This window comes from Carica papaya, chromosome 8 (genome assembly GCF_054855325.1).
Source record: "Carica papaya isolate Zhongbai chromosome 8, ASM5485532v1, whole genome shotgun sequence".
NCBI classification, from domain to species: domain Eukaryota; kingdom Viridiplantae; phylum Streptophyta; class Magnoliopsida; order Brassicales; family Caricaceae; genus Carica; species Carica papaya.
The window spans coordinates 27,436,911-27,459,963 of NC_142316.1; the positions used below are offsets into that span (position 1 = coordinate 27,436,911).

The window sequence follows — 23,053 nt, forward strand, 5'->3', positions numbered from 1 at the left end:
AAACATTATTTTATAAAGAGTAAATTGTTTATTGATTTATATAGCAAATGAAAACGCCCACTAATTATCCCAAAGACCATTATAATAGCTTGCCAATTGGTAACTTTTAAATATTTAAGTATTTAGTACTATGCATAATTAAATATATAAATGTATACATATATTTAGAAATGAAATTATTTTGTTTTGAATTTCTGTTAAAAACTTAGCATTTTGATAACATTGTAAGTAATGAGATTGCTATTATTATTATTATTCATTTTGATTTAAATGACAATGAGTTGTACCATAAAAATTATATAAATTAACAAAAAGAAACCTTGAAATAATTTGATTTATGATTTTGATTCAAGAAATTTATTTTGATTAATTTCCTTTCACTTGTTCAGTTCTTCCCCAATTCAAGAAAATGAATATAATTGACCCTCATTTTAGTTTGTGTTTGTATTTGTGTTTGCTTCCGAATCTTATAAATCCAAATATATGGGTGTCAAAGCTATATATATATTTTAATTTTAAATAACGATATTGCTTTAATTAAATTAATTAATATTTCAATATTTTTTAATATATGCTTTTTATCCTTGAATATATCAAATTTGAGATAATTATTATCATGATTGGTAGAATATCACTTCACATGGTATTAGCATAAAGAAAATAAGGAAATTATTTAAAATAGAAATAATTTGTTTTTTTTTTTTTTGGAAATTAACACGTGTAACTCATTGCAGGTTATCCTCCCCCGTATAATAGAAGGATGACAATCTGTCCAACTAGGTTAAATGGTAATTTTGTTGAATACCAGGGGCATTTCCGTACTATCAATCACTGCTAGGAGTTCTGTTTCGTCTATAAAAGCTTTCCGACTTTCGGCCTTTTAGGCTCCGTATTTCAGCCTTCCATCTCTCTCGCTCTCTCTCTCTCTCTCTCTCTCTCTCTCTCTCTGGTTGGTTAAATCACGCGAACCACATTATACAAAACATTTCGTATATTTTAAAGAAAGAGAGAAGACATGCAGAGATTCATGGCGAGAAGGGTATTATTGGGAAGTAATTATGTGCGATTGCAGCGTTGTTTCTCTCAGGCGGCACAGAAGGACAACTCTGTACCTGAAAGCGACGCCGTTCTTCCCAAAATGCCTCCGTTCAATTACTCTCCTCCGCCGTACACCGGTCCCTCCGCCGATGAGATTCTTGCCAAGCGAAAGGAGTTCCTCAGTCCCTCCCTCTTCCATTTTTACACTAAACCCGTAAGACTCCAAGATGCATTTTCGTGTATTCTTCTCAATCGTATTAGACATGCTTCCTGAAATTACCTTTTACAAATTTTAATCTCATTTACCATATATGATCATGTGGTTGCATCGGGTGATTTTACGATGAGCACAGATTTATATATATATGTACATATCGTTGGATCTAAACAGTTGAATCTGCGTTTTTTTTTTTTTTGGTTTGTCTCTGGTAGTTGAACGTGGTTGATGGAAAGATGCAGTACTTGTTCGATGAGAACGGACGCAGGTATCTAGACGCTTTCGGTGGGATTGCTACGGTGTCCTGCGGCCACTGCCATCCTGATGTGATCGAGTCGACAATCAACCAAATCAAACGGGTGCAGCACTCCACCGTCCTCTACCTCAATAACGCCATCGCTGATTTTGCCCAGGCCCTCGCCTCTAAGATGCCTGGAAATCTCAAGGTCCGTTCGTCCGTTAGTTTTGTTTACTAATTTTTGTTCGGATTTTAAATTGGAAAACACGGTTTCAATCGATTAATTTGCTTTTGATGTGTATCGATTGTGTAGGTAGTGTTCTTCACAAATTCAGGGACGGAGGCGAATGAGTTGGCACTGATGATAGCAAGATTGTACACGGGCTGCCATGACGTAATCTCGCTGAGGAACGCGTACCATGGGAACGCAGCCGCCACTATGGGAGCCACCGCGCAGTGCATCTGGAAATTCAATGTCTTACAGGTACACTTTCTCGCTCTATTCGCTTTTTTTATAATATCATTTCTGTAAAAAAAATTAATTAATTAATCAACTAGTACCTGTAATTTGTCTGATATAATCAATGGGAAGGTATCGTCTTCCATACTATCATGCCATGTGACAACTGATTTTCTTTCCGTAAAAAATTATCTCGCTTACGGAGTTGGGCGATCTAAGTGGACGAGAATCTTTACAGTAATGTTTGGCTTCTCCTTGTTATTTTTAAGCTAATTCTGATAATTTCTTCTCACCTCATGTACATTTGGTTTCTCACTATTATAATGGAAAAAGTATTTTACTTTTAATGTTTTTAAAAAGCATAATACAAATGTGACATGAAAGAGATATGCTTTTTAAAATCTGATTCTACATATTTTTTGACTACCTCAAATATACACAGCATTACACATATCAATTCATAAAAACAAATGAATTTAAAAACTAAAAATTCATAAAGCCTCTTTTCCCGTTAAATTCAATTTTTAAGACAAATGTATTTTTCTTTTGCGGGTTCTCTTTGTGTTGATATTCACTAAGGTTGATGTCATCCGTAACCTTTTGAACACCATTGTTAGTTCAGTGAGTGTAGTGATTGATGGTAACAGAGATATTCTTCTTTTTGAAAAAGTTAATCCCTCCCTACTGCCTTGGAATTTTGTTGAAAATTGGTAATCATTACAAGAAAGTCGTAAGCTTTTGGCAACTATAGACGGACGTTTGAAATGACAAAAATAGCCTTGTTAGTAAATTGAACGTTGGGGATTTTCAATCGACCATGATGGTTAGAAGTATATACCCAAGTGTTTGTATCCTACGAGTACCACCAAACGTATTGTATGTATTGCTTTAGAGGCTTGTAACTCGTGCGAAATGCCACTGACTCAGATTTTAGATAAGGCTATATTTTAACCTTTTCACTTAGCCCGTAATTGTATCTCGTATGGCCAAGTTGTTGTGGTATTCTGTCTCATTTCTTATTGGTTTGATCAACAGAGTGGAGTCCATCATGCTGTGAACCCAGACCCTTACAGAGGTATATTTGGTTCAGATGGTGAGAAGTATGCAAAAGATGTTCATGATCTTATACAATTTGGGACTTCGGGCCATGTTGCTGCGTTTATTTCTGAAGCTATACAGGTAAGAAAAGTAATCATGTAATTATCTGTAGAGAGATTCATATATTTTCCTTTAATCCACAGTTCAGTCTGTCCTTAATTTTGTCTCTGCCAGGGAGTGGGTGGAATTGTAGAATTGGCTCCGGGGTACTTGCCTGCTGTTTACAGCACAATAAGGAAAGCAGGAGGTCTTTGCATTGCGGATGAAGTTCAATGCGGGTTTGCACGAACGGGAAGCCATTTCTGGGGATTCGAGAACCAGGGTGTTATTCCTGATATTGTTACCATGGCAAAGGTTGGTTTTCTCATCCTTCTAAAACTGAAGAACGTGTCTGGATCACTGAAAACATTTTACAATTGATGTAATGTTAACCCGGGTTTGGGCGTAGGGCATTGGGAATGGTATTCCGCTGGGTGCTGTGGTGACCACTCCAGAAATTGCTGAAGTCTTGACTCGACGCAGCTACTTCAACACCTTTGGTGGGAATCCTGTGTGTACCGCTGCAGGGCATGCTGTTTTAAGAGTGATCGAGAATGAAAAGCTCCAAGAGAATGCTCTTGTTGTTGGCTCGTACTTGAAGCAGAGGCTAGCTGCACTCCAAGATAAATACGAAAGTAATGTTTCTTCCCGCCGTCAATTACTATAAACTGTATATGTTGTTTGCTCTAAATTGCAGCCATCTCTTCCCCTTCTAATATCTTGGCTGATTGTGCTATATATCCGCATATTATATACTTTATGATGTAGTTATTGGGGATGTAAGGGGAAAAGGATGCATGCTTGGAGTTGAACTGGTCACGGATCGCGAACTGAAAACTCCTGCCAAGGCAGAAACTCTGCATATAATGGATCGGATGAAAGGTTTGTTTTATACTGAGTCGGTACATGGATTGTTTGAGCTTCCTTTCTGCCACTAATAAATTAATTAACCAACCTAAACTGTGGTTTTGTTGGGATAGAAATGGGAGTACTGGTTGGAAAAGGTGGATTTTATGGAAACGTATTCAGAATCACACCTCCTCTGTGCTTTACAAAGGAAGACGCAGGTAAGTCGAAGTTGTCCCAAAAAATAATAATATGCTTTGGAAGCTGTAGTTGTTGATTAATCTCTAATGTTGAATGTTGTGGCGATTGCAGATTTCTTTGCAGATGTGATGGATTATACCATGTCGAAGATGTGAAGCATGTGCATAAGATATGATGATTACACATAATAATGTAAACATGTCCTGTATGGCTTCCCCTGTGTACCCCCCAGTGGAATTATAATTTGCATGCAGAGGGTTTCAGCATGAATAAGTTGCGAACTTGCAAGCGGTCTCCAAAAAAAAAAAAAAGAAAAACTAATTTGAGTCAACAACGCGTTGGCTCTTTTGGTTTTTATCTTTGGATTGAAGATGAGTCAACAACTCGTTGTCTCAAAAGTGTTGTCCAAGTCTATAATTTTATTGTTAGCTTTCTTTTCCCTTTTTTGTTTTTTTTTTTTTAAAAAAAGAAATCAAAATTGAAACTGGTTGCAGTAATTTATAGTTTAAAAATTACTATAAATTACTGAAGCTTCTGTTCTATTATATATGGTTTGGTTGATATTCCGTGCAAATGGCCAGTATTCTTCAGAAATCAAAAGGCTTTGTAATTTAATGATTTAATATTTTTTGCATATTATATTAAACATTAAGAATTAATGGAGAGGCAAAGCACTTAATTATTGGGCCTTCTTCTTCTCTTCTGTTTTTGTTTCTTCAAAATTTAAAACAAATAAATTAATTTCAACATTGATCGTGCATGCATTTCAACCAATATAAATTTATTTTGACTACAACTCGCATACGTACATGAATAAAATAAATTTACTTTACTAAAAATATAATAAATTTTTATTAAAACTTAAATCACTAATATATATATTATTAGCAGTGACTTATAAAATAATAATTTTTAAGAGCATGTATAAAAATACTTTATCCTTTGTATCACGTGATTCCATGCTTTACAATTTGCACTTTTTTTTATTTTTTATTTTTTTTATGTAACATTTAATGAAGGAAGAATTTCTACATCACATCCATAAACAAGCTTTATCAACTGTGAAATGAAGCAGCTCATCAGAAAAAGTTTTATTATTATTATTATTATTTTTTTCTTATCATTTTAAAATTTGTCTCTTCACTCCATTTTTGGGTTCTTCTCTCACTAATTTTTCTTTATACCCATCTCTTAATGTGTGAATATAATATATATATATATATATATATTATATTCAGTTGTTTGTCCGAGAATAATTTGAATTATCTGTTAACAATTCCCATCACGATAATAAATTTCACGTGATATTGTAGGCTTTCAACTTATTAAAGTTGAGTGGTGTGGCTTTATAAGTCTCATAAATGTGATTTGACAACCTACTTTACAAAGTGTAAATCTATTTGGACAATATTTAATTTAATATGATTAAAATTTTAATTTATATAGAAATATAATAATTAAATTTAATTTAATCTCAATAAATCTATTAATTAAATATTTTTCTTTACTTGAAATATGAATATTTTATATTAAACTTATTGACACAAATTCCTAACCATGCATATAATTAAAATACATACATATATATATATATATGTCTACATTAAATGGGTGGTTTATGAAAAGTTGGTTGATGGTGATTTTGGCTTAAGCGTCCGAAAACTACTTTGCCCTTCTCTCATTTTCAAAGTTAGCTGTTAGATGATAACACAGACTATATGTCTTGATTTTTGTATTTCATTCGTATTATATAACTACACCATAATTAAAAAAATTTAAACACCAAGCCAAATGATATAAAGACATTATTATTTTCTTTTAATATATATATATATGTAATTAAAAAGACAATAATAAACAATGGTCCCAAGGAAGCATAAATATGGGGAGTAATTTTTAGGTGAGTCACAGTTTGTTTCATGGGTGAAGCGGTGAGCTGACCTCACTATCACCATCAAACAAATCCTCTCCCTTTTCCTCTACGTGTCCTCTTTTATTCACGTACCCTTCCTTTTCTCCCTCATCATGTCAACTAACCTATACGTACATGCTACTTTTGTTACAATAATTAACACTCACATGACCGCCCATCAATCATTATATATATATATATATTAATTTGCTAATTCACGTTCTTTTGCCATTTCTATAAGCACTTCACAGCCACCTTCGTATTAATGATTCATATATATATATATATATATATAAAATACTTAACTAACAGTCACTTCTTTTTAACCACTTGTTACAATCTAATTAAATTAATACTATAGTGCATCTTTTCTAGAGTAGTGCTGTTATTTATTTGTAAAAGACACCTGCTGCATATATAGTTACACCAACCTTCCTGTCTAGCCAGCAGTTTAAGGTGGCCTAATCTGAGCCCCCCTAAAACCACAATGTATTTACCCCAGTACTCTAATCTTGTATCTTTACATAACATATATATATATATATATACACACACATACATATATGAACTGATGAGCCATAAAAGTGAAAACATGGCTACCCAACCCACCTCACGGTTTCTTCTTGTATCTCTTCTGGGTTTCATCTACCTACTCAAACTGATTCTTATCCCTTTCCTCAAATGGGTCTACACCGTCTTCCTCCGACCACCCATAAACCTCCACACTTACGGCTCTTGGGTCCTCATCACCGGAGCCACCGACGGAATCGGCAAAGCCTTCGCCGTTGAATTCGCGCGCAGAGGCTTCAATCTCGTGCTCGTCAGTAGAAACCGGGCCAAGCTTCAATCTGTCTCAAACCAAATCAAATCTTCCTTCCCCATTACCAAAATCAAAACCATTCCCTTCGATTTCTCTGACTCTAATCTCTCTTCCGGTGTGGGATTCATCCAGGAAGCCATTGAAGGGCTGGACGTGGGTATTCTCATAAACAATGTGGGAATAACTTACCCAGAAGCAATGTATTTTCACGAGGTTGATGAGAAAGTCTGGATGAATATTGTAAGGGTTAATTTGGAGGGTACGACTATGGTTACCAGAGCTGTTCTTCCAATGATGCTGGAGAGGAAGAGAGGTGCGATTATCAATATCGGTTCGGGTGCCGCCATTGTTGTACCTTCGCATCCTCTCTATGCAATCTATGCTGCCACAAAAGCGTAAGTAGGTTTTAACTTTTTTGGGTTAATATTTATGAGTCAACCATCTAATTTAATTTATTGTTTGAACTATTTTTGACATTGAGTAATTAGTTACAGGCAGGATTTTATGCTATTCCATTCAGAGTGTAGGTGACATTGGAAGAACCGCCAAAATAAAATATCTAATCTTTTTCGTTTAAGTTTTTATATTTAAAGAATATTTTATATTTGTATAAAAATTAATTTATTTAAAAATATTTGAATTAATATCAAAATTATATCTATCTATATATGAAGTTAATAGATATATACATAATTCATTAAGGTGTACGAGGGAGGGAGGGAGGGAGAGAGAGAGAGAGGCGCACGTAACTCATTAAAATGTATGGAAAATATAATTTTATTTTTCGATTATATTTTGTTTTATTATTTATATTTTATAATTTTTTTTAAAAAAAATATAAATAAAAAATTATATATCTAATATACATTTATGAGCTTCTAATTTATTTGAAAGTCTAAGATGGGGCAACATTAAAAAATACCATGCACCATACCAGCAATTAAAGCGAGGACCTTATAATTCAACTCTTTGACAGTAAACGATATGGGAGTGGAAGGCGGAACCTAAGATACAACTTTTAATATATAATATAATATATATACCCAAAAATATTATCTTCTAATAATTAGTAGTAAAGTTTGAGACTGTTATGTTAGTGGGTTCATTTTGTTCGGAGGTGTAAAAATAAGAATTAAATTATGTATATATTTATAGAATCTAATATGTATATATTTTTTATGGGTATGTTGGGAATGAAGGTATGTTGATCAACTATCAAGATGTTTATATGTGGAGTACAAGCAATTCGGGATTGATGTACAATGTCAGGTACCATTATATGTTGCCACCAAGATGGTGAAGAGAGTTGCAGCAATAGAAAAAGCAACCGTCTTTATACCATCTGCAGAAGATTATGCAGCCGCCGGAGTCGGTCGAATAGGGTTCGAACCAAGGTGTACTCCTTACTGGGCTCACTCCCTTCAATGGTTCTTTGTCCAGTTTCTCCCTGACTCCATTGTGGATGCTTGGCGTCTCTCCATTGGAATCCGTAGGAGCCAACATCTCAAGTCTCAAATCTGAGAAAATTGGAGAATGGGTGTTCCACATCAAATCAAATTACTAATTGATTAAATGTCAAGAGGATGATTTGGGAGAGTAAAAATCTCTGTTCATCATATTCTTATTCATCCACACACCGTAATTATCAACCAGCTATTTCCCATATTTTTATTGATTTTCCTATATTGATTCCAACTTCACTCAATCTGTTACAATAAAATTGATAGAAGAATAATACATGGGTTCATGAGGGTTTTTCCTCAATCATCACCGACACAGACTATATACGACATCATCCTCAATTAACCCTTCTTTCTTGCTTTCTGAGTTATTGAATCTATAGATGACGGCATAAACAGTACTGATTATTGAATTAATCAACAATATTGCCAAAGCTCATGGGATGTAATGCTCCGGCGAAAGAGGAGCATAGCCGGGTGAGAGAGGGCTGTCTGGAGGCGAAGCCAAAGAGTCTTCATCGGATTGGGGGGGTGGGTTGAGGCGACACCGGACCGTCACCGACATAAACAGGTAGTATGAAATTGCCACCATAAACGGGAGGCAGAGAACAAGCGCAATCAGTCGAGAAGGAGAATGTCGGACTGGCTGATTCGGCGGTCGACGTGACCGCCGTCGGATCATCGTCATCCTCAGCAGCACCACCACCAGAATCGATGAGGCAGAAGTTGTCGGCGACGAAGCTTTGAGGAGACGGAGGTGCAGGAGGGCGACTACGCACGGCGGAAGGCTTCCTCGAAAAAATCATGGCAAAAGACAACTGCTTCTTGGGGCGTTTCGGATTCTCGTCTTTTCCAGCATCTTTTCTTTTCAACATGTTTAGATCTCTGCAACACTGATCATCGTCATCCTTAGCAGCGGCGTCGGAATCAATGAGGCAGAGGTTGTCGGCGAAGAAGCTGTGAGGAGACGGAGGTGCAGGAGGGCGACTACGCACGGCGGAAGGCTTCCTCGAAAAAATCATGGCTAAAGAAAACTGCTGCTTGGGGCGTTTCAGATTCTCGTCTTTTCCATCATCTTTTCTTTTCGACATGTTGAGCTCTCTGCAACACTGATCAAAGAAAAAAGAAGAGAAGAAAGTGAAGAACTTGTGGCTAACCAGAGGGAAATACGGGTAAATTTGTATCCTCTCCTATTCGAAACCGAGGCGGGTAACAAAATATTTTTCATCTAAATTTCAAAAAAAATCAAATCCGTATCTCTCTCGCTTTATATAAATCTGAGGAGAGGAATTAGACCGTCGCTTGCAGACCAAGCAAGTTTAAAAGGGAAACTAACCCGAGATCGTATATTACAGGAAACAGGTTTCCTTTTTTGTTTCGCATCAGAAATAATTAAATTCAAAATAATATTATAAATCAATAATGTTATTTACTAGCTAAGGTGATTTTCAAATAATCTTTATGATTATCCCCAAAAAAAAAAAAAAACAATTAATGTAGTTATTTCCTTTGGCAAAATAATTGCTCTTAAAATGTAAGTATAAAAAATAATTAGAAAAATACATTTTTAAGTTTTTAAAACAACATAACAAATAACTATCAATTGATTAATTGTTAACTAGTTGGTTATTGAAAGTAATTATGAATGTAAATACATGTTTTTAAAGTAAACGAGGATCATTATATAATATAGATAATTTTAATTTATTCATTTTTAATTGAAGTAATTGAACAATATATTTATATAATGTTCCATCCACACATTTAAAAAAAATGTTAATTTTAATATTTTTTTTAGTTCGATTATTCTTTTTTTTTTTTTGTTCTATAAAAAAGGGTATCTGAAAATAAAATAATTAAAAAGATTAATACACGCTTTAAAGAAAAAAAATTGTCAAAGTTAGTTAATGCAATTAAATACGACTTAAAAAAGTGAAAGATCAATTAACACAACTTTAAAATAGTCCAACAAAGTCAAATGAAAGTCAAGCCACATTTTTCCCCTGTGGTTTCCGTGGTGGACCAGCTCCTGAGGAAATATCTGTGGCTCTGATTTTAGTTTTATTCACAACTTCTTATATATATATTTAATTAATTATCAAATATGTTAGAAAAAAAGAAGAAATATTGAAAAATATTCTATGCTTACAAGCACGGAGTTCAATTAAGGGGTATTTTTAAATAAATTATGAGATTTATTTAATAAACTGTGAGATTCATGTTTTTTTTTTCATATTGCAAAGAAAGTCTGTTTAAATGAGAATTTATGAGTTGAACCATGTAAGATCTCTTTTTTTTTTTTTTTTTAAATGACGCAGTCTAAAACAATTCAATGGCCAAATACGAAAGTTTCATTATAAATCAATCACACATATAGAAACCTTAACGCAATCTATTATTCAAAATTAAGATAAACTTGCAACCCTACATGTACATCACAGTGAAATACAATCTCATACACTTCCAACAGACACACTATCTACATTACTACTAATTTTTATATACTATATTCTGCCCATAAAAAGAATTCTTGCTCTGTTGCTCTATACGCTAGGCTCGGAAACCAACAACTCCGATCTCGACTTCATCCCTACTTCATCTGTGAATGATAAAGAGTGAGTACATATAACTCAATACAGTAAAAATTAAGTTACAAGTATCATATACAACAATAGGAAATCCAGTATTTCTACATGTACTTTATATACATAATCTAAGTCATACCTTAATACCATCCTGGGACTACACAGGACTAACTTACCCCCAGTAATTTAATTATTATGCATATAAAGTGTGACCGTCTCCCGACGTCACCCCAACCGTACAAATGTTCTCACCCGTCACCAGTATCGGCGACCATCAATCAACCTTCTATCTCTCGACCCCTAACAGGCCACACACACACACACAGATACTATTCTCTCCCGTCACCAATATCGGCGACCCAACCCCTTGCCCATTGAAGTCTCCCGACCATCATCACTATCGGCGATCAATTTACTCCTTCTAGGTAGCGACAACCAATATTGGCGTCCCCCCAATGCTACCTACTCAAAAACAATGTCATCTCGTTCTCACTTCACCACGTTGTCCTGAAACTCTCCTATACCATGGTTCTTATCGCATCGCATGCAAATTAAGTTACTCAGAGAAATCGGATGACTTGAGGCTGCATCTTGTGCCATTTTCTGCCTCTTCTCTGTTTGGCCGGATGAGGGTGGTGGTCGTCTATAACTGAAAGATCTTTTATTATTCTCAACATATTCCTTATACAGTGCCTCTACTAACTGTGCCTTTTCCAATACCATCTGATATGTAGGTAACGCAAACATAGCCACCTGGTGATACAATTCCAACTGCAACCCCTTTTCGAACCTTCGGGCCTTCTTTGTCTCATTCATCATAACCTCGGACGCAAACTGGCCCAAATCTATATATCCCTCAATATACTCAACCACAGACAATCTTCCTTGTCTAAGTTCGATAAACTCTGCTTCCTTCCGTTGCCTCAGGAAATCCGGAAAATACTCCGTATTGAAAGCTTCTAGAAACACCTCTCAAGTGATTAGGGAGATTAGAGCTCTTCTTTTCAATTTCCACCAGTGTTCGGCGGATCCACTTAATATGAACGTAGCCAGTTGTACCTTCTATTCCGTGGTCAAGGTTATTACTTCAAATAATTTTTCTGTCTCTTTTATCCAATCTTCGGTATTTCTTAATGTTACTTGTATCCACTACACCTTGATGAATTCCTTGTTGTGACACTGATGATGTCTCCGACCGTAATTCTCTATCTCTGACCATAGTAGCCAGACTCTCAACTACCCTGCAAAGCCGGTAAAAGTCCTCCTGTTGCACGTCAGACTGCCCCACATGGGTTGTCGATGGACCAGTAGCGGGTCTTGGCTGTGCGGAAGGGGGCACGATGTGGTATGGGGGCGGCTCTTGAAATGCGACTAGTGGTGCCTGGTGGAATCCCGGTGCTCGTTGAGGGGCTCCCGGTGAGCCCTGCTCCCCTAGAAGAGATTCACGATGAGGTCGACCTTGTCCCTTCTTCGTCACCTCCCTTGATTTACCTGCGGAATAGTGACACCTGTTAGTAGTATTCTTAGTTTGCTCTGATACCAACTGTAATACCCCATTTTTTTTTTCTTAATGGCACAATTTAAAACAATTCCATGATCAAATACGAAAATTTCATTCCAAATCAATCACACATGTAGAAACCTTATCGCAATCTATTATTTAAAATCAAGATAAACTTACAACCCTACATGTACATCACAGTGAAATACAATCTCATACACTTTCAGCAGACACACTATCTACACTACTACTAATTTTTACATACTATATTCTGCCCATAAGAAGAATTCTGGCTCTGTTGCTCTATACGCTAAGCTAAAAAAACTAGCAACTCTTATCGTGGCTCCATCCCTACATTATCTGTGAATGATAAAGAGTGAGTACATATAACTCAATACAGTAAAAATTAAGTTACAAGTATCATATGCAACAATAGAAAATCCAGTATTTCTATATGTACTCTATATACATGACCTAAGTCATACCTTAATACCACCCACCCTGGGACTACACAGGACTAACTTACCCCAAGTAATTTAATTATTATGCATATCAAGTGTGACCGTCTCCCGATGTCACCCCAACCGTATAAATATTCTCACCCGTTACCAGTATTGGCGACCATCAATCAACCTTCTACCTCTCGACCCCTAACAGGCCACACACACACAGAGATACCATTCTCTTCCGTCACCAATACCGGCGACCCAACCCCTTACTCGTCGGAGTCTCCCGACCATCACCACTATCGGCGATCAATTTACTCCTTATAGGTAGCGGCAACCAATATCGGCGTCCCCCCAATGCTACCAACTCAAGGACAATATCATCTCATTCTCACTTCACCATGTTGTCCTGAAGCTCTCATATACCTTTAACTTGTATACCGAACCTACACGCGTCTCCCCATAGGACACACACTAACATTTAACACACACACACACACCAGTAATGTTCCCTCGCCAATTACTAAATTTACAGCAGCTATACCAACCTATATACAACTCACACCCTCATACCACACAGCTACACCAACACACCTCTATCCCGATACCTCACACCCACGCTCTACAGGCCTCCCTTTCCTACTCCCTAATTTTCAGCATACACACACTCCACCCTTCCATGCCTACCTCTACTCACAGCCACACTGCACTTCTTCTCTTACATGAATCCCCTCACACACCGAACTCCTCCTTCTCCCTCCTCCTGTGGCCTACTGTAAGTATCCTAATTCACAATCACAAACTCTCATCTCTCTCATGGACCTCACTCACACACCACATTCCTCATTCTCTCTCTTCCCGCGGCTTACTCTAAGTATCCCTACTCACAATCACGAACTCTCATCTCTCTCTGAACCTCACTCGCACACTGCATTCCTCATTTTCTCTCCTCCCGCAGCCTCCTCCATACACTCCACTCATACTCACACAAAATCTCTTCGCTCTCACAAATCTCATTCATTCACCGAACTCCTCGTTCACTCTCTCCTCCCGCGGCCTCCTCCATGTACTTCTACTCATACTTACACAGAATCTCCTCTCTCTCTCGCGAACCTCTCTCACTCACCGAATTTTCACTCTCTCTCTTCCCGCAGCCTCCTCCGTGAACATCCTTCACCCTTCCATGATTCCACCTACCATCCACACCCACCTATTCCCTGCATTGTAGTTTTCTACTCTACATCCCAAACAAAACCTAGATTTCTCATCCTAAAGTCATAAATTCAAATCCACACCACACCTACACATGAAACTTAAAGTTTACTGTACTTCCCATCTCCATCTTCCTTCCTCACGTGGCTCGCACCGTCACGGTCCTCTTTTCCTTCTCTCTCTCTTCTCATTCATCCTCGCTCTCTCTCTTTCTCGAACCTTCTCTTCCCCCTCAATCTCTCTTCTCTATTTTCTTTCTTTTCTTTCCTCTTACTTTTCCTTTTCCTTTTTTTGGCCATGAGTGAGTGGCAGTCGGGGCTACCATCAATGTGAAAACACTCAACACTTCGTACGAGATTTCCCCCTACCGAAAGAGCCTGGTAGAGTTGGTTCAAGGACGGGGGTTACCATAATAATTCTAGAGGCAGCCACTACTTCAGAAGTAATACAAAGGAACGAGAGTCAGAGGCATATACTTCAGGAGATACTAGTGGTGAGAGATTTTTCAGAACTATTTTTGGGTGACCTTTCGGGACTGCCACCCAATGAAAAGGTCGACTTCACTAAAGAACTCCAGCCCGACACCTAGCCAATCTCTAAGGTTTCATACAGGATGGTGAGGTCAGAACTAAGGGAGTTAAGTAGACAGTTCCAGGAGCTACTGGATAAGAAATTTATTCAGCTGAGGGTGTCACTGTTGGGGGCCCCGGTATTGTTTGTTACAAAAAAGGATGGGATTATGAGAATGTGCATTGATATAGGGAACTGAATCCAGTGATAAAAAAAATAAAAAAATAAAATAAGTTTCTGTTGCCCAAGATCGACGACTTGTTTGATCAATTGCACGGGGCACAAGTATTTTCAAAGATAGATTTGTGTTCAGGGTATCATCAACTACGGGTTAGAGCAGAAGACATTACTAAGACAGCGTTTCGCACTAGGTATAGGTATATGAATTTCTGGTGATGCTTTTTGGGCTAATGAATGCTCCTGCACTGTTTATGAATTTGATGAATCGGGTGTTCACAACCCTGCTGGATCGTTATGTCATCGTCTTCATAGTCGAGATATTGATTTATTCAAGGAATTCGGTGAAACATGCAGAACATCTGACCATTGTGCTAAGGATGCTTCGAAAAGCCAAACTGTATGCAAAACTCAGTAAATGTGAGTTCTGGTCAGATTTGATAACATTCTCGGGTCATATGGTGTCGAGAGATGGGTTATCAGAGGATCCAGTGAAAGATAGAAGCAGTGAGAAAGTGAGGAAGGCCAAAGACTATAACAGAGATCAGAAGATTTTCGGTTGGCGGGGTATTACCGTCGATTGGTATAAGGGTTTTCGAGTATTGCAACACTTCTTACCAGGTTGACAAAAAAAAGGGGGATGTGAAGTTTGAATGGGATGAGAAGTGTGAGGGTAGCTTCCGAGAATTGAAACGCAGACTGACTACTACCCCAATATTGGCCATTCCGTCAGGAGAAGGTGCTTTTGTAGTGTATAGCGATGCATCTCATGTTGGATTGGGTTGTGTGTTAATGCAACAAGGGAAGGTTATAGCATATGGGTCTTGATAATTAAGGACACACGAAAGGAATTATCCCCATGATTTGGACCTGGCTGCGGTAGTCTATGCCTTAAAGCTATGACGACATTATTTATGTAGGAAAAACCTTTAAAATTTATACATACCATAAAAGATTACAGTATCTATTCACACGGCGGGAGTTGAATATGCGGCAGAGGAGATGGATAGACCTGTTGAAGGATTGCGACTGTAGAATCCGGTATCACCCCGAGCGGAAAAATATTGTGGCAGATGCCCTCAGTAGTAAGAGTACTGGGGTGCTACCTCATTTGAGATTTGAGAGTGTTTGAGTGGTGTTTACAGGAAGCCATGCAACAGTTATGTATTCAATAAGGGGACAATAAAAGGTATGTGGCTAATTTGAGGGCACAACCTGCCTTGGTTCAGAAAATCAAAGCGGGGCAGTTGGTGGACATCGGGATGCCGAGGATTCGGGTAGAAACGGAGGACAGTGAGAGATTTTGGGAAGAAAGGGAAGTTAAGTCCCCATTTCATTAGGCCGTTTGAGAAGTTGGAGAAGGTGGGGGTGGTTGTGTACAGGGTAGTGCTTCCTCCTCGGGATCATAGGGTTCACAATGTAGTCCATGTAGCCCTACTATAAAAATAACACCTGGGTCTGAATCATATTATAAGGTGTGAATCGTTACCATTGGGGAAGGACTTATCCTATAAACAGGAACTAATATGGGTTCTCAAGCGACAAGAAAAGAAGTTGAGAAGTAGGGTGATACCTATGGTGAAGATACAATGGAGGCATCACTCGAATGAGGAGGCAACATGGGAACGGGAGGACGAGGTGAGACGAAATTATCTGAAACTATTTGGAGGTAAGATAACAAAATTTGAGGGACCAAATTTTTTTTTAGGGGAGAAGTATATGTAGTAATTAGAAAAAAATAATAATAAAAAAATGACGTCGTTTTAAGAGGACGGGCAGGAAGAGAGGAAAGAAAAGAAAAGAGAAAAAGGAAAAGAAAAGAAGAGGAGGAAAGAAAAGAAAAAAAAAAGAGAAAAGAAGAAAAGGGAGGGAAGGAAAGAAAAGAGAGAAGAGAGATCGGGGGAAAAAGAAGGTTCGAGAGAGAGAGAGAAGAGCTGAAGCGAAGAAGAGCAAGAAGAGAGAGAGAGAGGAGGAGACAGAAGATGGTGACTGAGCAATCCAAGGGAAAGAGAAAAATAGAGACGGAAGGCGGAGAGGAGCGAGCAGAGAAAGAGAGGAGGAGATAGAGGACGGTGACAGGGCAAGCCAAGGAAAAGAGAAAAATGGAGACGGGAGTATAGTAAACTCTAAGTTTCATGCGTTGGTTGATGTAGTTTGAAATTTTGACCGTTGGTGGAGGATTCTGTGTGAGTAAGAGTGGAGGTGTGTGGAGGAGGCTGTGGAAGGAGAAAGAAGAAGGCATGTGGCGCGTGAGGGAGGTCCATGAGGGAGAGTATGAGCGGGGCATATGGAGGAGGTTAGGCCGCGAGAGAAGAGAAAAAAAGGAGTGCGATGTGGGAGTGAGGTTCGTGAGAGGAAGGAGATCGTGCGTGAGCGTGAATGAAGGCTTATGAAGGAGGCTGCAGGTGGAGCGAAAGAGAGGTGTGCGGCGTGTGAGTGGGGTTTGTAAGAGGGAGGGGATTTGTGTGAGCACGAATGGAGGTTATGGAGGGGACCGCGGGAGGAGAGAAAGGAAAGAACGTGGTGTGTGAGTGAGGTCTGTGTAGGAGAGAGGATTCTGTGTGAGTATTAGGGGAGGTATGAGGAGAAGTCCACGGGAGGAGAGAGAGGTGATTTGGGGATTTGAGAGGGGAGTATCTAGAGTAGGCCGTGGAGGGAGAGAGAATAAGGAATTTAGTGAGTGAGGTGGATTGGTGTAAGAGTGGAAGTAGTGTTGAGGTAGAAAATTTGGGAGGAGGAAAGAGAGGCTGCAGAGCGTGGGTTTGAAGTGTCGAACTAGAGGGGTGTGGGGGTAGTTATGTAGGGCGAGGGGATGAGTGGTGTAGCTGTGTGGTGTGAGGATATGTAGGTTGGTATAGCTGCCATAAATTTGGTAGTTGGCAAGGGGAACGTTACTGGTGTGGGTGTGTTAAGCATTGGTGTGCGTCTTATAGAGAGGAGCGTGTGGTGTAGGTATACAGGTTAAAGGTATAGGAGAACTTTAAGATAAGGTGGTGGAGTAAGGACATGGTGATATTATTTTTGGGTTGGTAGCATTGGGGGATGTCGATGTTGGTTGTATCTACCTAAAAGAAGTAAGTTGATCGCCGATGGTGGTGATGGTTGGGGGACTCCGACGGGAAAGGGTTTGGTTCTCGATATTGGTGATGGGAAAGAACGATATTTGGGTGTGTGCGTGGCCTATTAGGGGTCGAGGGATAGACGGTTTATTGGGGGTCACCGATATTGGTACGTGGGAGAAGGGAATCTGTATGTGTGTGTGGCCTATTAGCGGTCAAGGGATAGGCGGTTTATTGGTGGTCGCCGATACTGGTTATAAGTGAGAATGGAATCTGTGTGTGTGTGTGTGGCCTATTAGGGGTCGAGAGATAGGTGGTTTATTGGTGGACGTCGATACTGGTGGCAGGTGAGAATGGTATATGTGTGTGTGTGTGGCCTATTAGGGGTCGGGAGATAGGCGATTTATTGATGATAGCTGATACGAGTGACGGGAGCGAGTATTTGTACAGTTAGAGGACATCGAGGGGCGGTCACAATTAACATGCATGTTTGTTTTTAAGTTACCAATGGTAGGTATTAGGTTGAGTAGGTAGAGTACATATAGGACCCCTGTGTTCCCTATTGTTGTATATGATGCTTGTAATTTAATTTTTACTGTACTGAGTTGTATATACTCACTCCTTATTATTTACATATGAAATAGGGATGGAGTCGAAATCGGAGTTGCTGATTTTCGAGCCTGGCAGATAGAGGAACAGGGCAATGATGCTTTCGTTATTTGGCATGATTGAGTGTGTAATAACTGGTAATAGGGTAGATAATGTGTCTGTTGGGAGTCTGTGAGATTCTTTTTTACTGTGATATTACATGTAGGGTTGCAGGTTTACTGTGACTCTGAATAATAGATTGCGGTAAGGTTTCTATATTTGTGGTGGATTTGGAATGACGCGTTCATATATGATTGTAGAATTGTCGTCGCTTACGCCATTAAGAAAAAAAAACGGGGCGTTATATGCAGTGTGTGTGAGTACAGTTTATGAGGGAGAGGAGATGTTGTGTGTGAGCGGGGGCGTATGGAGGAGGCTAGGCTGCGGGAGGAGAGAAAGGAAGGAGTGCGGTGTGTGTGAGTGTGGTATGTGAGGGAGAGGAGATGTTGTGTGTGAACGGGGGTGTATGGAGGAGGCTAGGCCACGAGAGGAGAGAAAAGAAGGAGTGCGTGGTGTGAGTGAGGTTCATGAGGGTGATAAGATCTTATGTGAGCGTGAATGGAGGCGTATGGAAGGGGTCGCGGGATGAGAGAAAGGAAGATGTGTAGTGTGTGAGTGAGGTTCGTGAGAGGGATGAGATGTTGTGTGAGTACGAATGGAGATTTATGGAGGGGACCACGGGAGGAGAGAGAAGTGATTTCGGGATTAGAGAGCGGAGTATCTAGAGTAGGTCGTGGAGAGAGAGAGAGAAGAAGGGATCTGGTGAGTGAAGTGGATTTGTGTAGGGGAGGAAGTAGTGTGTATGGATGTAGAAAATTTGAGAGGAGGAAAGAGAGGTCGTAGAGCGTGGGAATGAAGTGTCGGAATAGAGGTGTGGGGGTGTCTCTGTGTAGGGCGAGGGCATGAGTGGTGTAGTTGTGTGGTGTGAGGGTATGGGTTGTATATAGGTTGGTATAGCTGCTGTAAATTTAGTAGTTGGCGAGAGAACGTTACAGGTATGAGTGTGTTAAGTGTTAGTGCGTGTCTTATGGGGAGACACGTGTAGTTTAGGTATATAGGTTAAAGGTATAAGAAAGCTTCAAGATAAGGTAGGGGAGTAAGGACAAAATGATATTGTGTTTGAGTTAGTAGCATTGGGGGACGCCGATGTTGGTTGTTGCTACCCAGAAAAAGTAAGTTGATCGCCGATAGTGGTGATGGTCGGAAGACTTCGACGGGAAGGGGTTTGATCGCCGATATTGGTGACGGGGAAGGATGGTATCTGTGTGTGTGTGTGTGGCCTATTAGGGGTCAAGAGATTGGCAGTTTATTAGTGGTCGCTGATACTGGTGACAGGTGAGAATATTTGTACGCTTGGGGTGATGTTGGGAGACGGTCACACGTATGCATGATATTTAAGATACCAGGGTAAGTTTTAGTCTTGTGTAATCCCATAGTGATAACAAGATAGGACTTAGGTTGGGTGATGGGGTACATATAGAAATACTGGGTTTCATATTTGTGCATATCATATTTGTAACTTAATTTTTACTGTACTGAGTTATATGAACTCACTCTCTATTATTCACAGATGATGTAGGAATGGAGTCGGGATCAAAGTTGCTGGTTTTCGAGTCTAGCGTATAGAGCAACAGAAGAAGGATCTTTATTGGCAGAATTGAATGTGTAAAAATTGGTAGTAGAGTAGATAGTGTGTCTGTTGATAGTGTATACGGTTGTATTTTACGTGATGTTACATGTGTGATTGCATGTCTATCTTGACTCTGAACAATAAATTGTGATAGTGTTTCTATGTGCATGATTAATTTGAAACAAAATTTTCGTATTTGATCATGGATTTGTTGTAAACTACGCCATTAGAAATAAAGAAAAAAAAGGGGTGTTACAATCCAACACACATAATGTACATCATATTAAACATACACCTAACATACTACGTAAGCAACAAGCAACCGCAATCCATATCTACACACATTGCTTACTTAAATATATCTTGGTACCATTATATTTAGTCAAAGACCTATTCTAATATATATATATATACTTTTTTACAATGTACATATTTCATCTAATTACAATTTAACATCACATTCACCTATATCTCCATACATACAAATTCTCAAAATATTGACGTGCCTAAACACCAACGATTATACCCATACAAAATACATACATCTATATTCTTACTTTAAATTTGCATATAAGCGGTTTCTACACCTGCATAAATATATATATTATTTTACACCTGCACTCATACGGATTCAATGTGTAGGACTATTTACGCCCATACAAACATACCTATATATCTATTTACGTTTTCGTACAGCTTCCTATATATCAATATGTATATATATATAAACACATGTTATATAATCATATATATATAGCTACATACGTACACACCCTAGAATCCACCTACTTTTATACATGGAATCTTATACTTTAAACAAACAGCAGCCTACGTATAACTTCATTTTGACCTATTCATTCACGCACAACATATCTGTATCCATATTATGGCACATATACCTTATACAATACCGGAGCTCAATACACACTCACTCACATACATATGAAACTTTGCAAAATACCTTCTAGAATAAAACTTAAATCATCCATCAAAAATTTAAATTAATTATTTTTAAATAAATAAATCATTTTATAAAAACATAAAATTTTCGAATGAAAACTAACTCAATTCTTATCAGAATCTCTAACGAAAGAAGAAATCTAAAAGTTTTCGAACAACTTTGGTTCGATACAGTCAGCTCCTTTTTCAGTTTCTTATTCTCGACTTTCTTAAAAATTTCATACATATAATTAAGGATTTAATTTAAAAAAGAAATAAACGATGTGAGGTGGAAGAAAATTTACTGAAATTGGTGTCGAATTCGGGCTTCCGACCCGAAGGAGTGCAATTTTAGTCTTTCTCTTCGATTTCCTGATTTTTGGCCTCGTACGGATCTTGAATGGATTTGGAACGCTGCATCGTGGTTTGCCTCACGCGGATCATGTCCACCCAACACCGCGCTTCACTTATTCTTTTTCAGTAGTGTGCATCGCGCGTCTGTCACCGCGCACAACTCTTCCTTTCTGGCCGTGAGCCATGCTTCATTCCTCATCCTCCTCTTTCTTCTTCTTCTTCAACACCGTGCTTCGCTTCTTCTTTTTTAGCAACAAATGTCACGCGCCTGTCACCGCACATAACTCTTTTTTTTCGGCCGCGTGCGCCGCAGGCCATGCTTCATTCCTTCTTCTTTTTCTTCTTATTTTTCTTCTTTTTCTTCTTCTTCTTTTTCGTCAGCAGCATACGCTGCGCACTCAACTCCAACCGCGCGCCATGCTTCCTTCATTCTCCTTTTTTTTATTCTTCACTGCCCCTGTCCCCCTTTATGCTAGGGCTTCTCTTTTTTTTTAATTTTTTTTTAATTTTTCTTCTTCTTCTTCGTCATCGGTAGTGTGCGCCATGCGCCCAACTCTAGTCGCGTGCACCATGCGCCATGCTTCCTTCATTCTCCTTCTTCACCGCCCCTATCCCCCTTTCTGTCAGGGCTTTTCTTTCTTTCTTTCTTTTTTTTTTTCATTTTTTATTTTCTAGCCTGAGCTTGAGCTTCCTCCCCTCCCTTAGGCTTGGTTATTACAAAAAAAGTTCATATATAACTTATGGAAAGCGAATAAGCTTTAAAATAACCTATATAATTACTCAAAAAGAAACCACTAATATTGTTGTTTTCCTTTACAATTTTTTTTGGGCCAAAATAATTACTCTTAAAATGTAAATATAAAAAATAAAATTAGAAATATATAAAAATATTTAAAAAAATGCATTTTTAAGTTTTTAAAGCAACATAATAGGTTAAAAATAGTAAACTAAACATAGATTTATTGTTAACTTCCTAAATATGGAAAGGTAATTACGAAAGTAAGTAAAATATTTTCAAAATGTATAAAATTAAGTGTAGGTTATTAGATAATATAAATATAACCTAGATAATTGTAATTTATTCATTTTTAATTGAAGTAATTGACCAATTATTTATATAATGTTCTATCTACACATAAAAAATTAATTTTAATATTTTATTAATTTTGTTACAGGCTATATTATTATTTTTTTGTTCCACAAAAGAGATACTAGAAAATAAAATAATTGAAAAGACTAATACTGTAACGCCTCGTTTTTTTTTTCTTTCAACGGCGTAGGATAAAACAATCCCATGATCTAACACGCAAATTTCATGCCTATTTAATCACACATAAAGGAAACTTATCCACAGTTCATTGTTCAAACACAATGTAAACTTACAATTCTACATATATATCAAATGACAAAACCATATCATACATCTCCAGCAATCAGTATCCATACTAAGATAAACTTTTATATACTACAACCCGCCACAAAGAAAACCCTTGCCCTATGATGCTAAAAACTAGACTCCGTAACCAGCAACTCATATCCCGCCTCCATCCCTACTTCATCTGTTAATGATAAAGAGTGAGTTCACATAACTCAATACGATAAA

General features: G+C 38.1%; 2 protein-coding genes across 2 annotated transcripts; both read left to right on the forward strand.

The window, feature by feature from the left end:
- Positions 1-888: 888 nt before the first annotated feature.
- On the forward strand, positions 889-4,454 carry LOC110817186 (alanine--glyoxylate aminotransferase 2 homolog 3, mitochondrial-like). The gene is made up of 9 exons (XM_022045619.2): positions 889-1,252; positions 1,471-1,701; positions 1,807-1,977; positions 2,989-3,132; positions 3,226-3,405; positions 3,500-3,725; positions 3,859-3,972; positions 4,071-4,157; positions 4,249-4,454. The coding sequence occupies exons 1-9, from the start codon at positions 1,016-1,018 to the stop codon at positions 4,290-4,292; spliced, it is 1,434 nt and encodes a 477-aa protein (XP_021901311.1). The 5' UTR covers positions 889-1,015; the 3' UTR covers positions 4,293-4,454.
- Positions 4,455-6,432: 1,978 nt separating this feature from the next.
- KCR2 (beta-ketoacyl reductase 2) lies at positions 6,433-8,527 on the forward strand. Its single transcript, XM_022045571.2, has 2 exons — positions 6,433-7,264; positions 8,069-8,527. Exons 1-2 carry the CDS (start codon positions 6,537-6,539, stop codon positions 8,388-8,390), a joined length of 1,050 nt encoding a protein of 349 aa, XP_021901263.1. The 5' UTR covers positions 6,433-6,536; the 3' UTR covers positions 8,391-8,527.
- Positions 8,528-23,053: the final 14,526 nt, after the last annotated feature.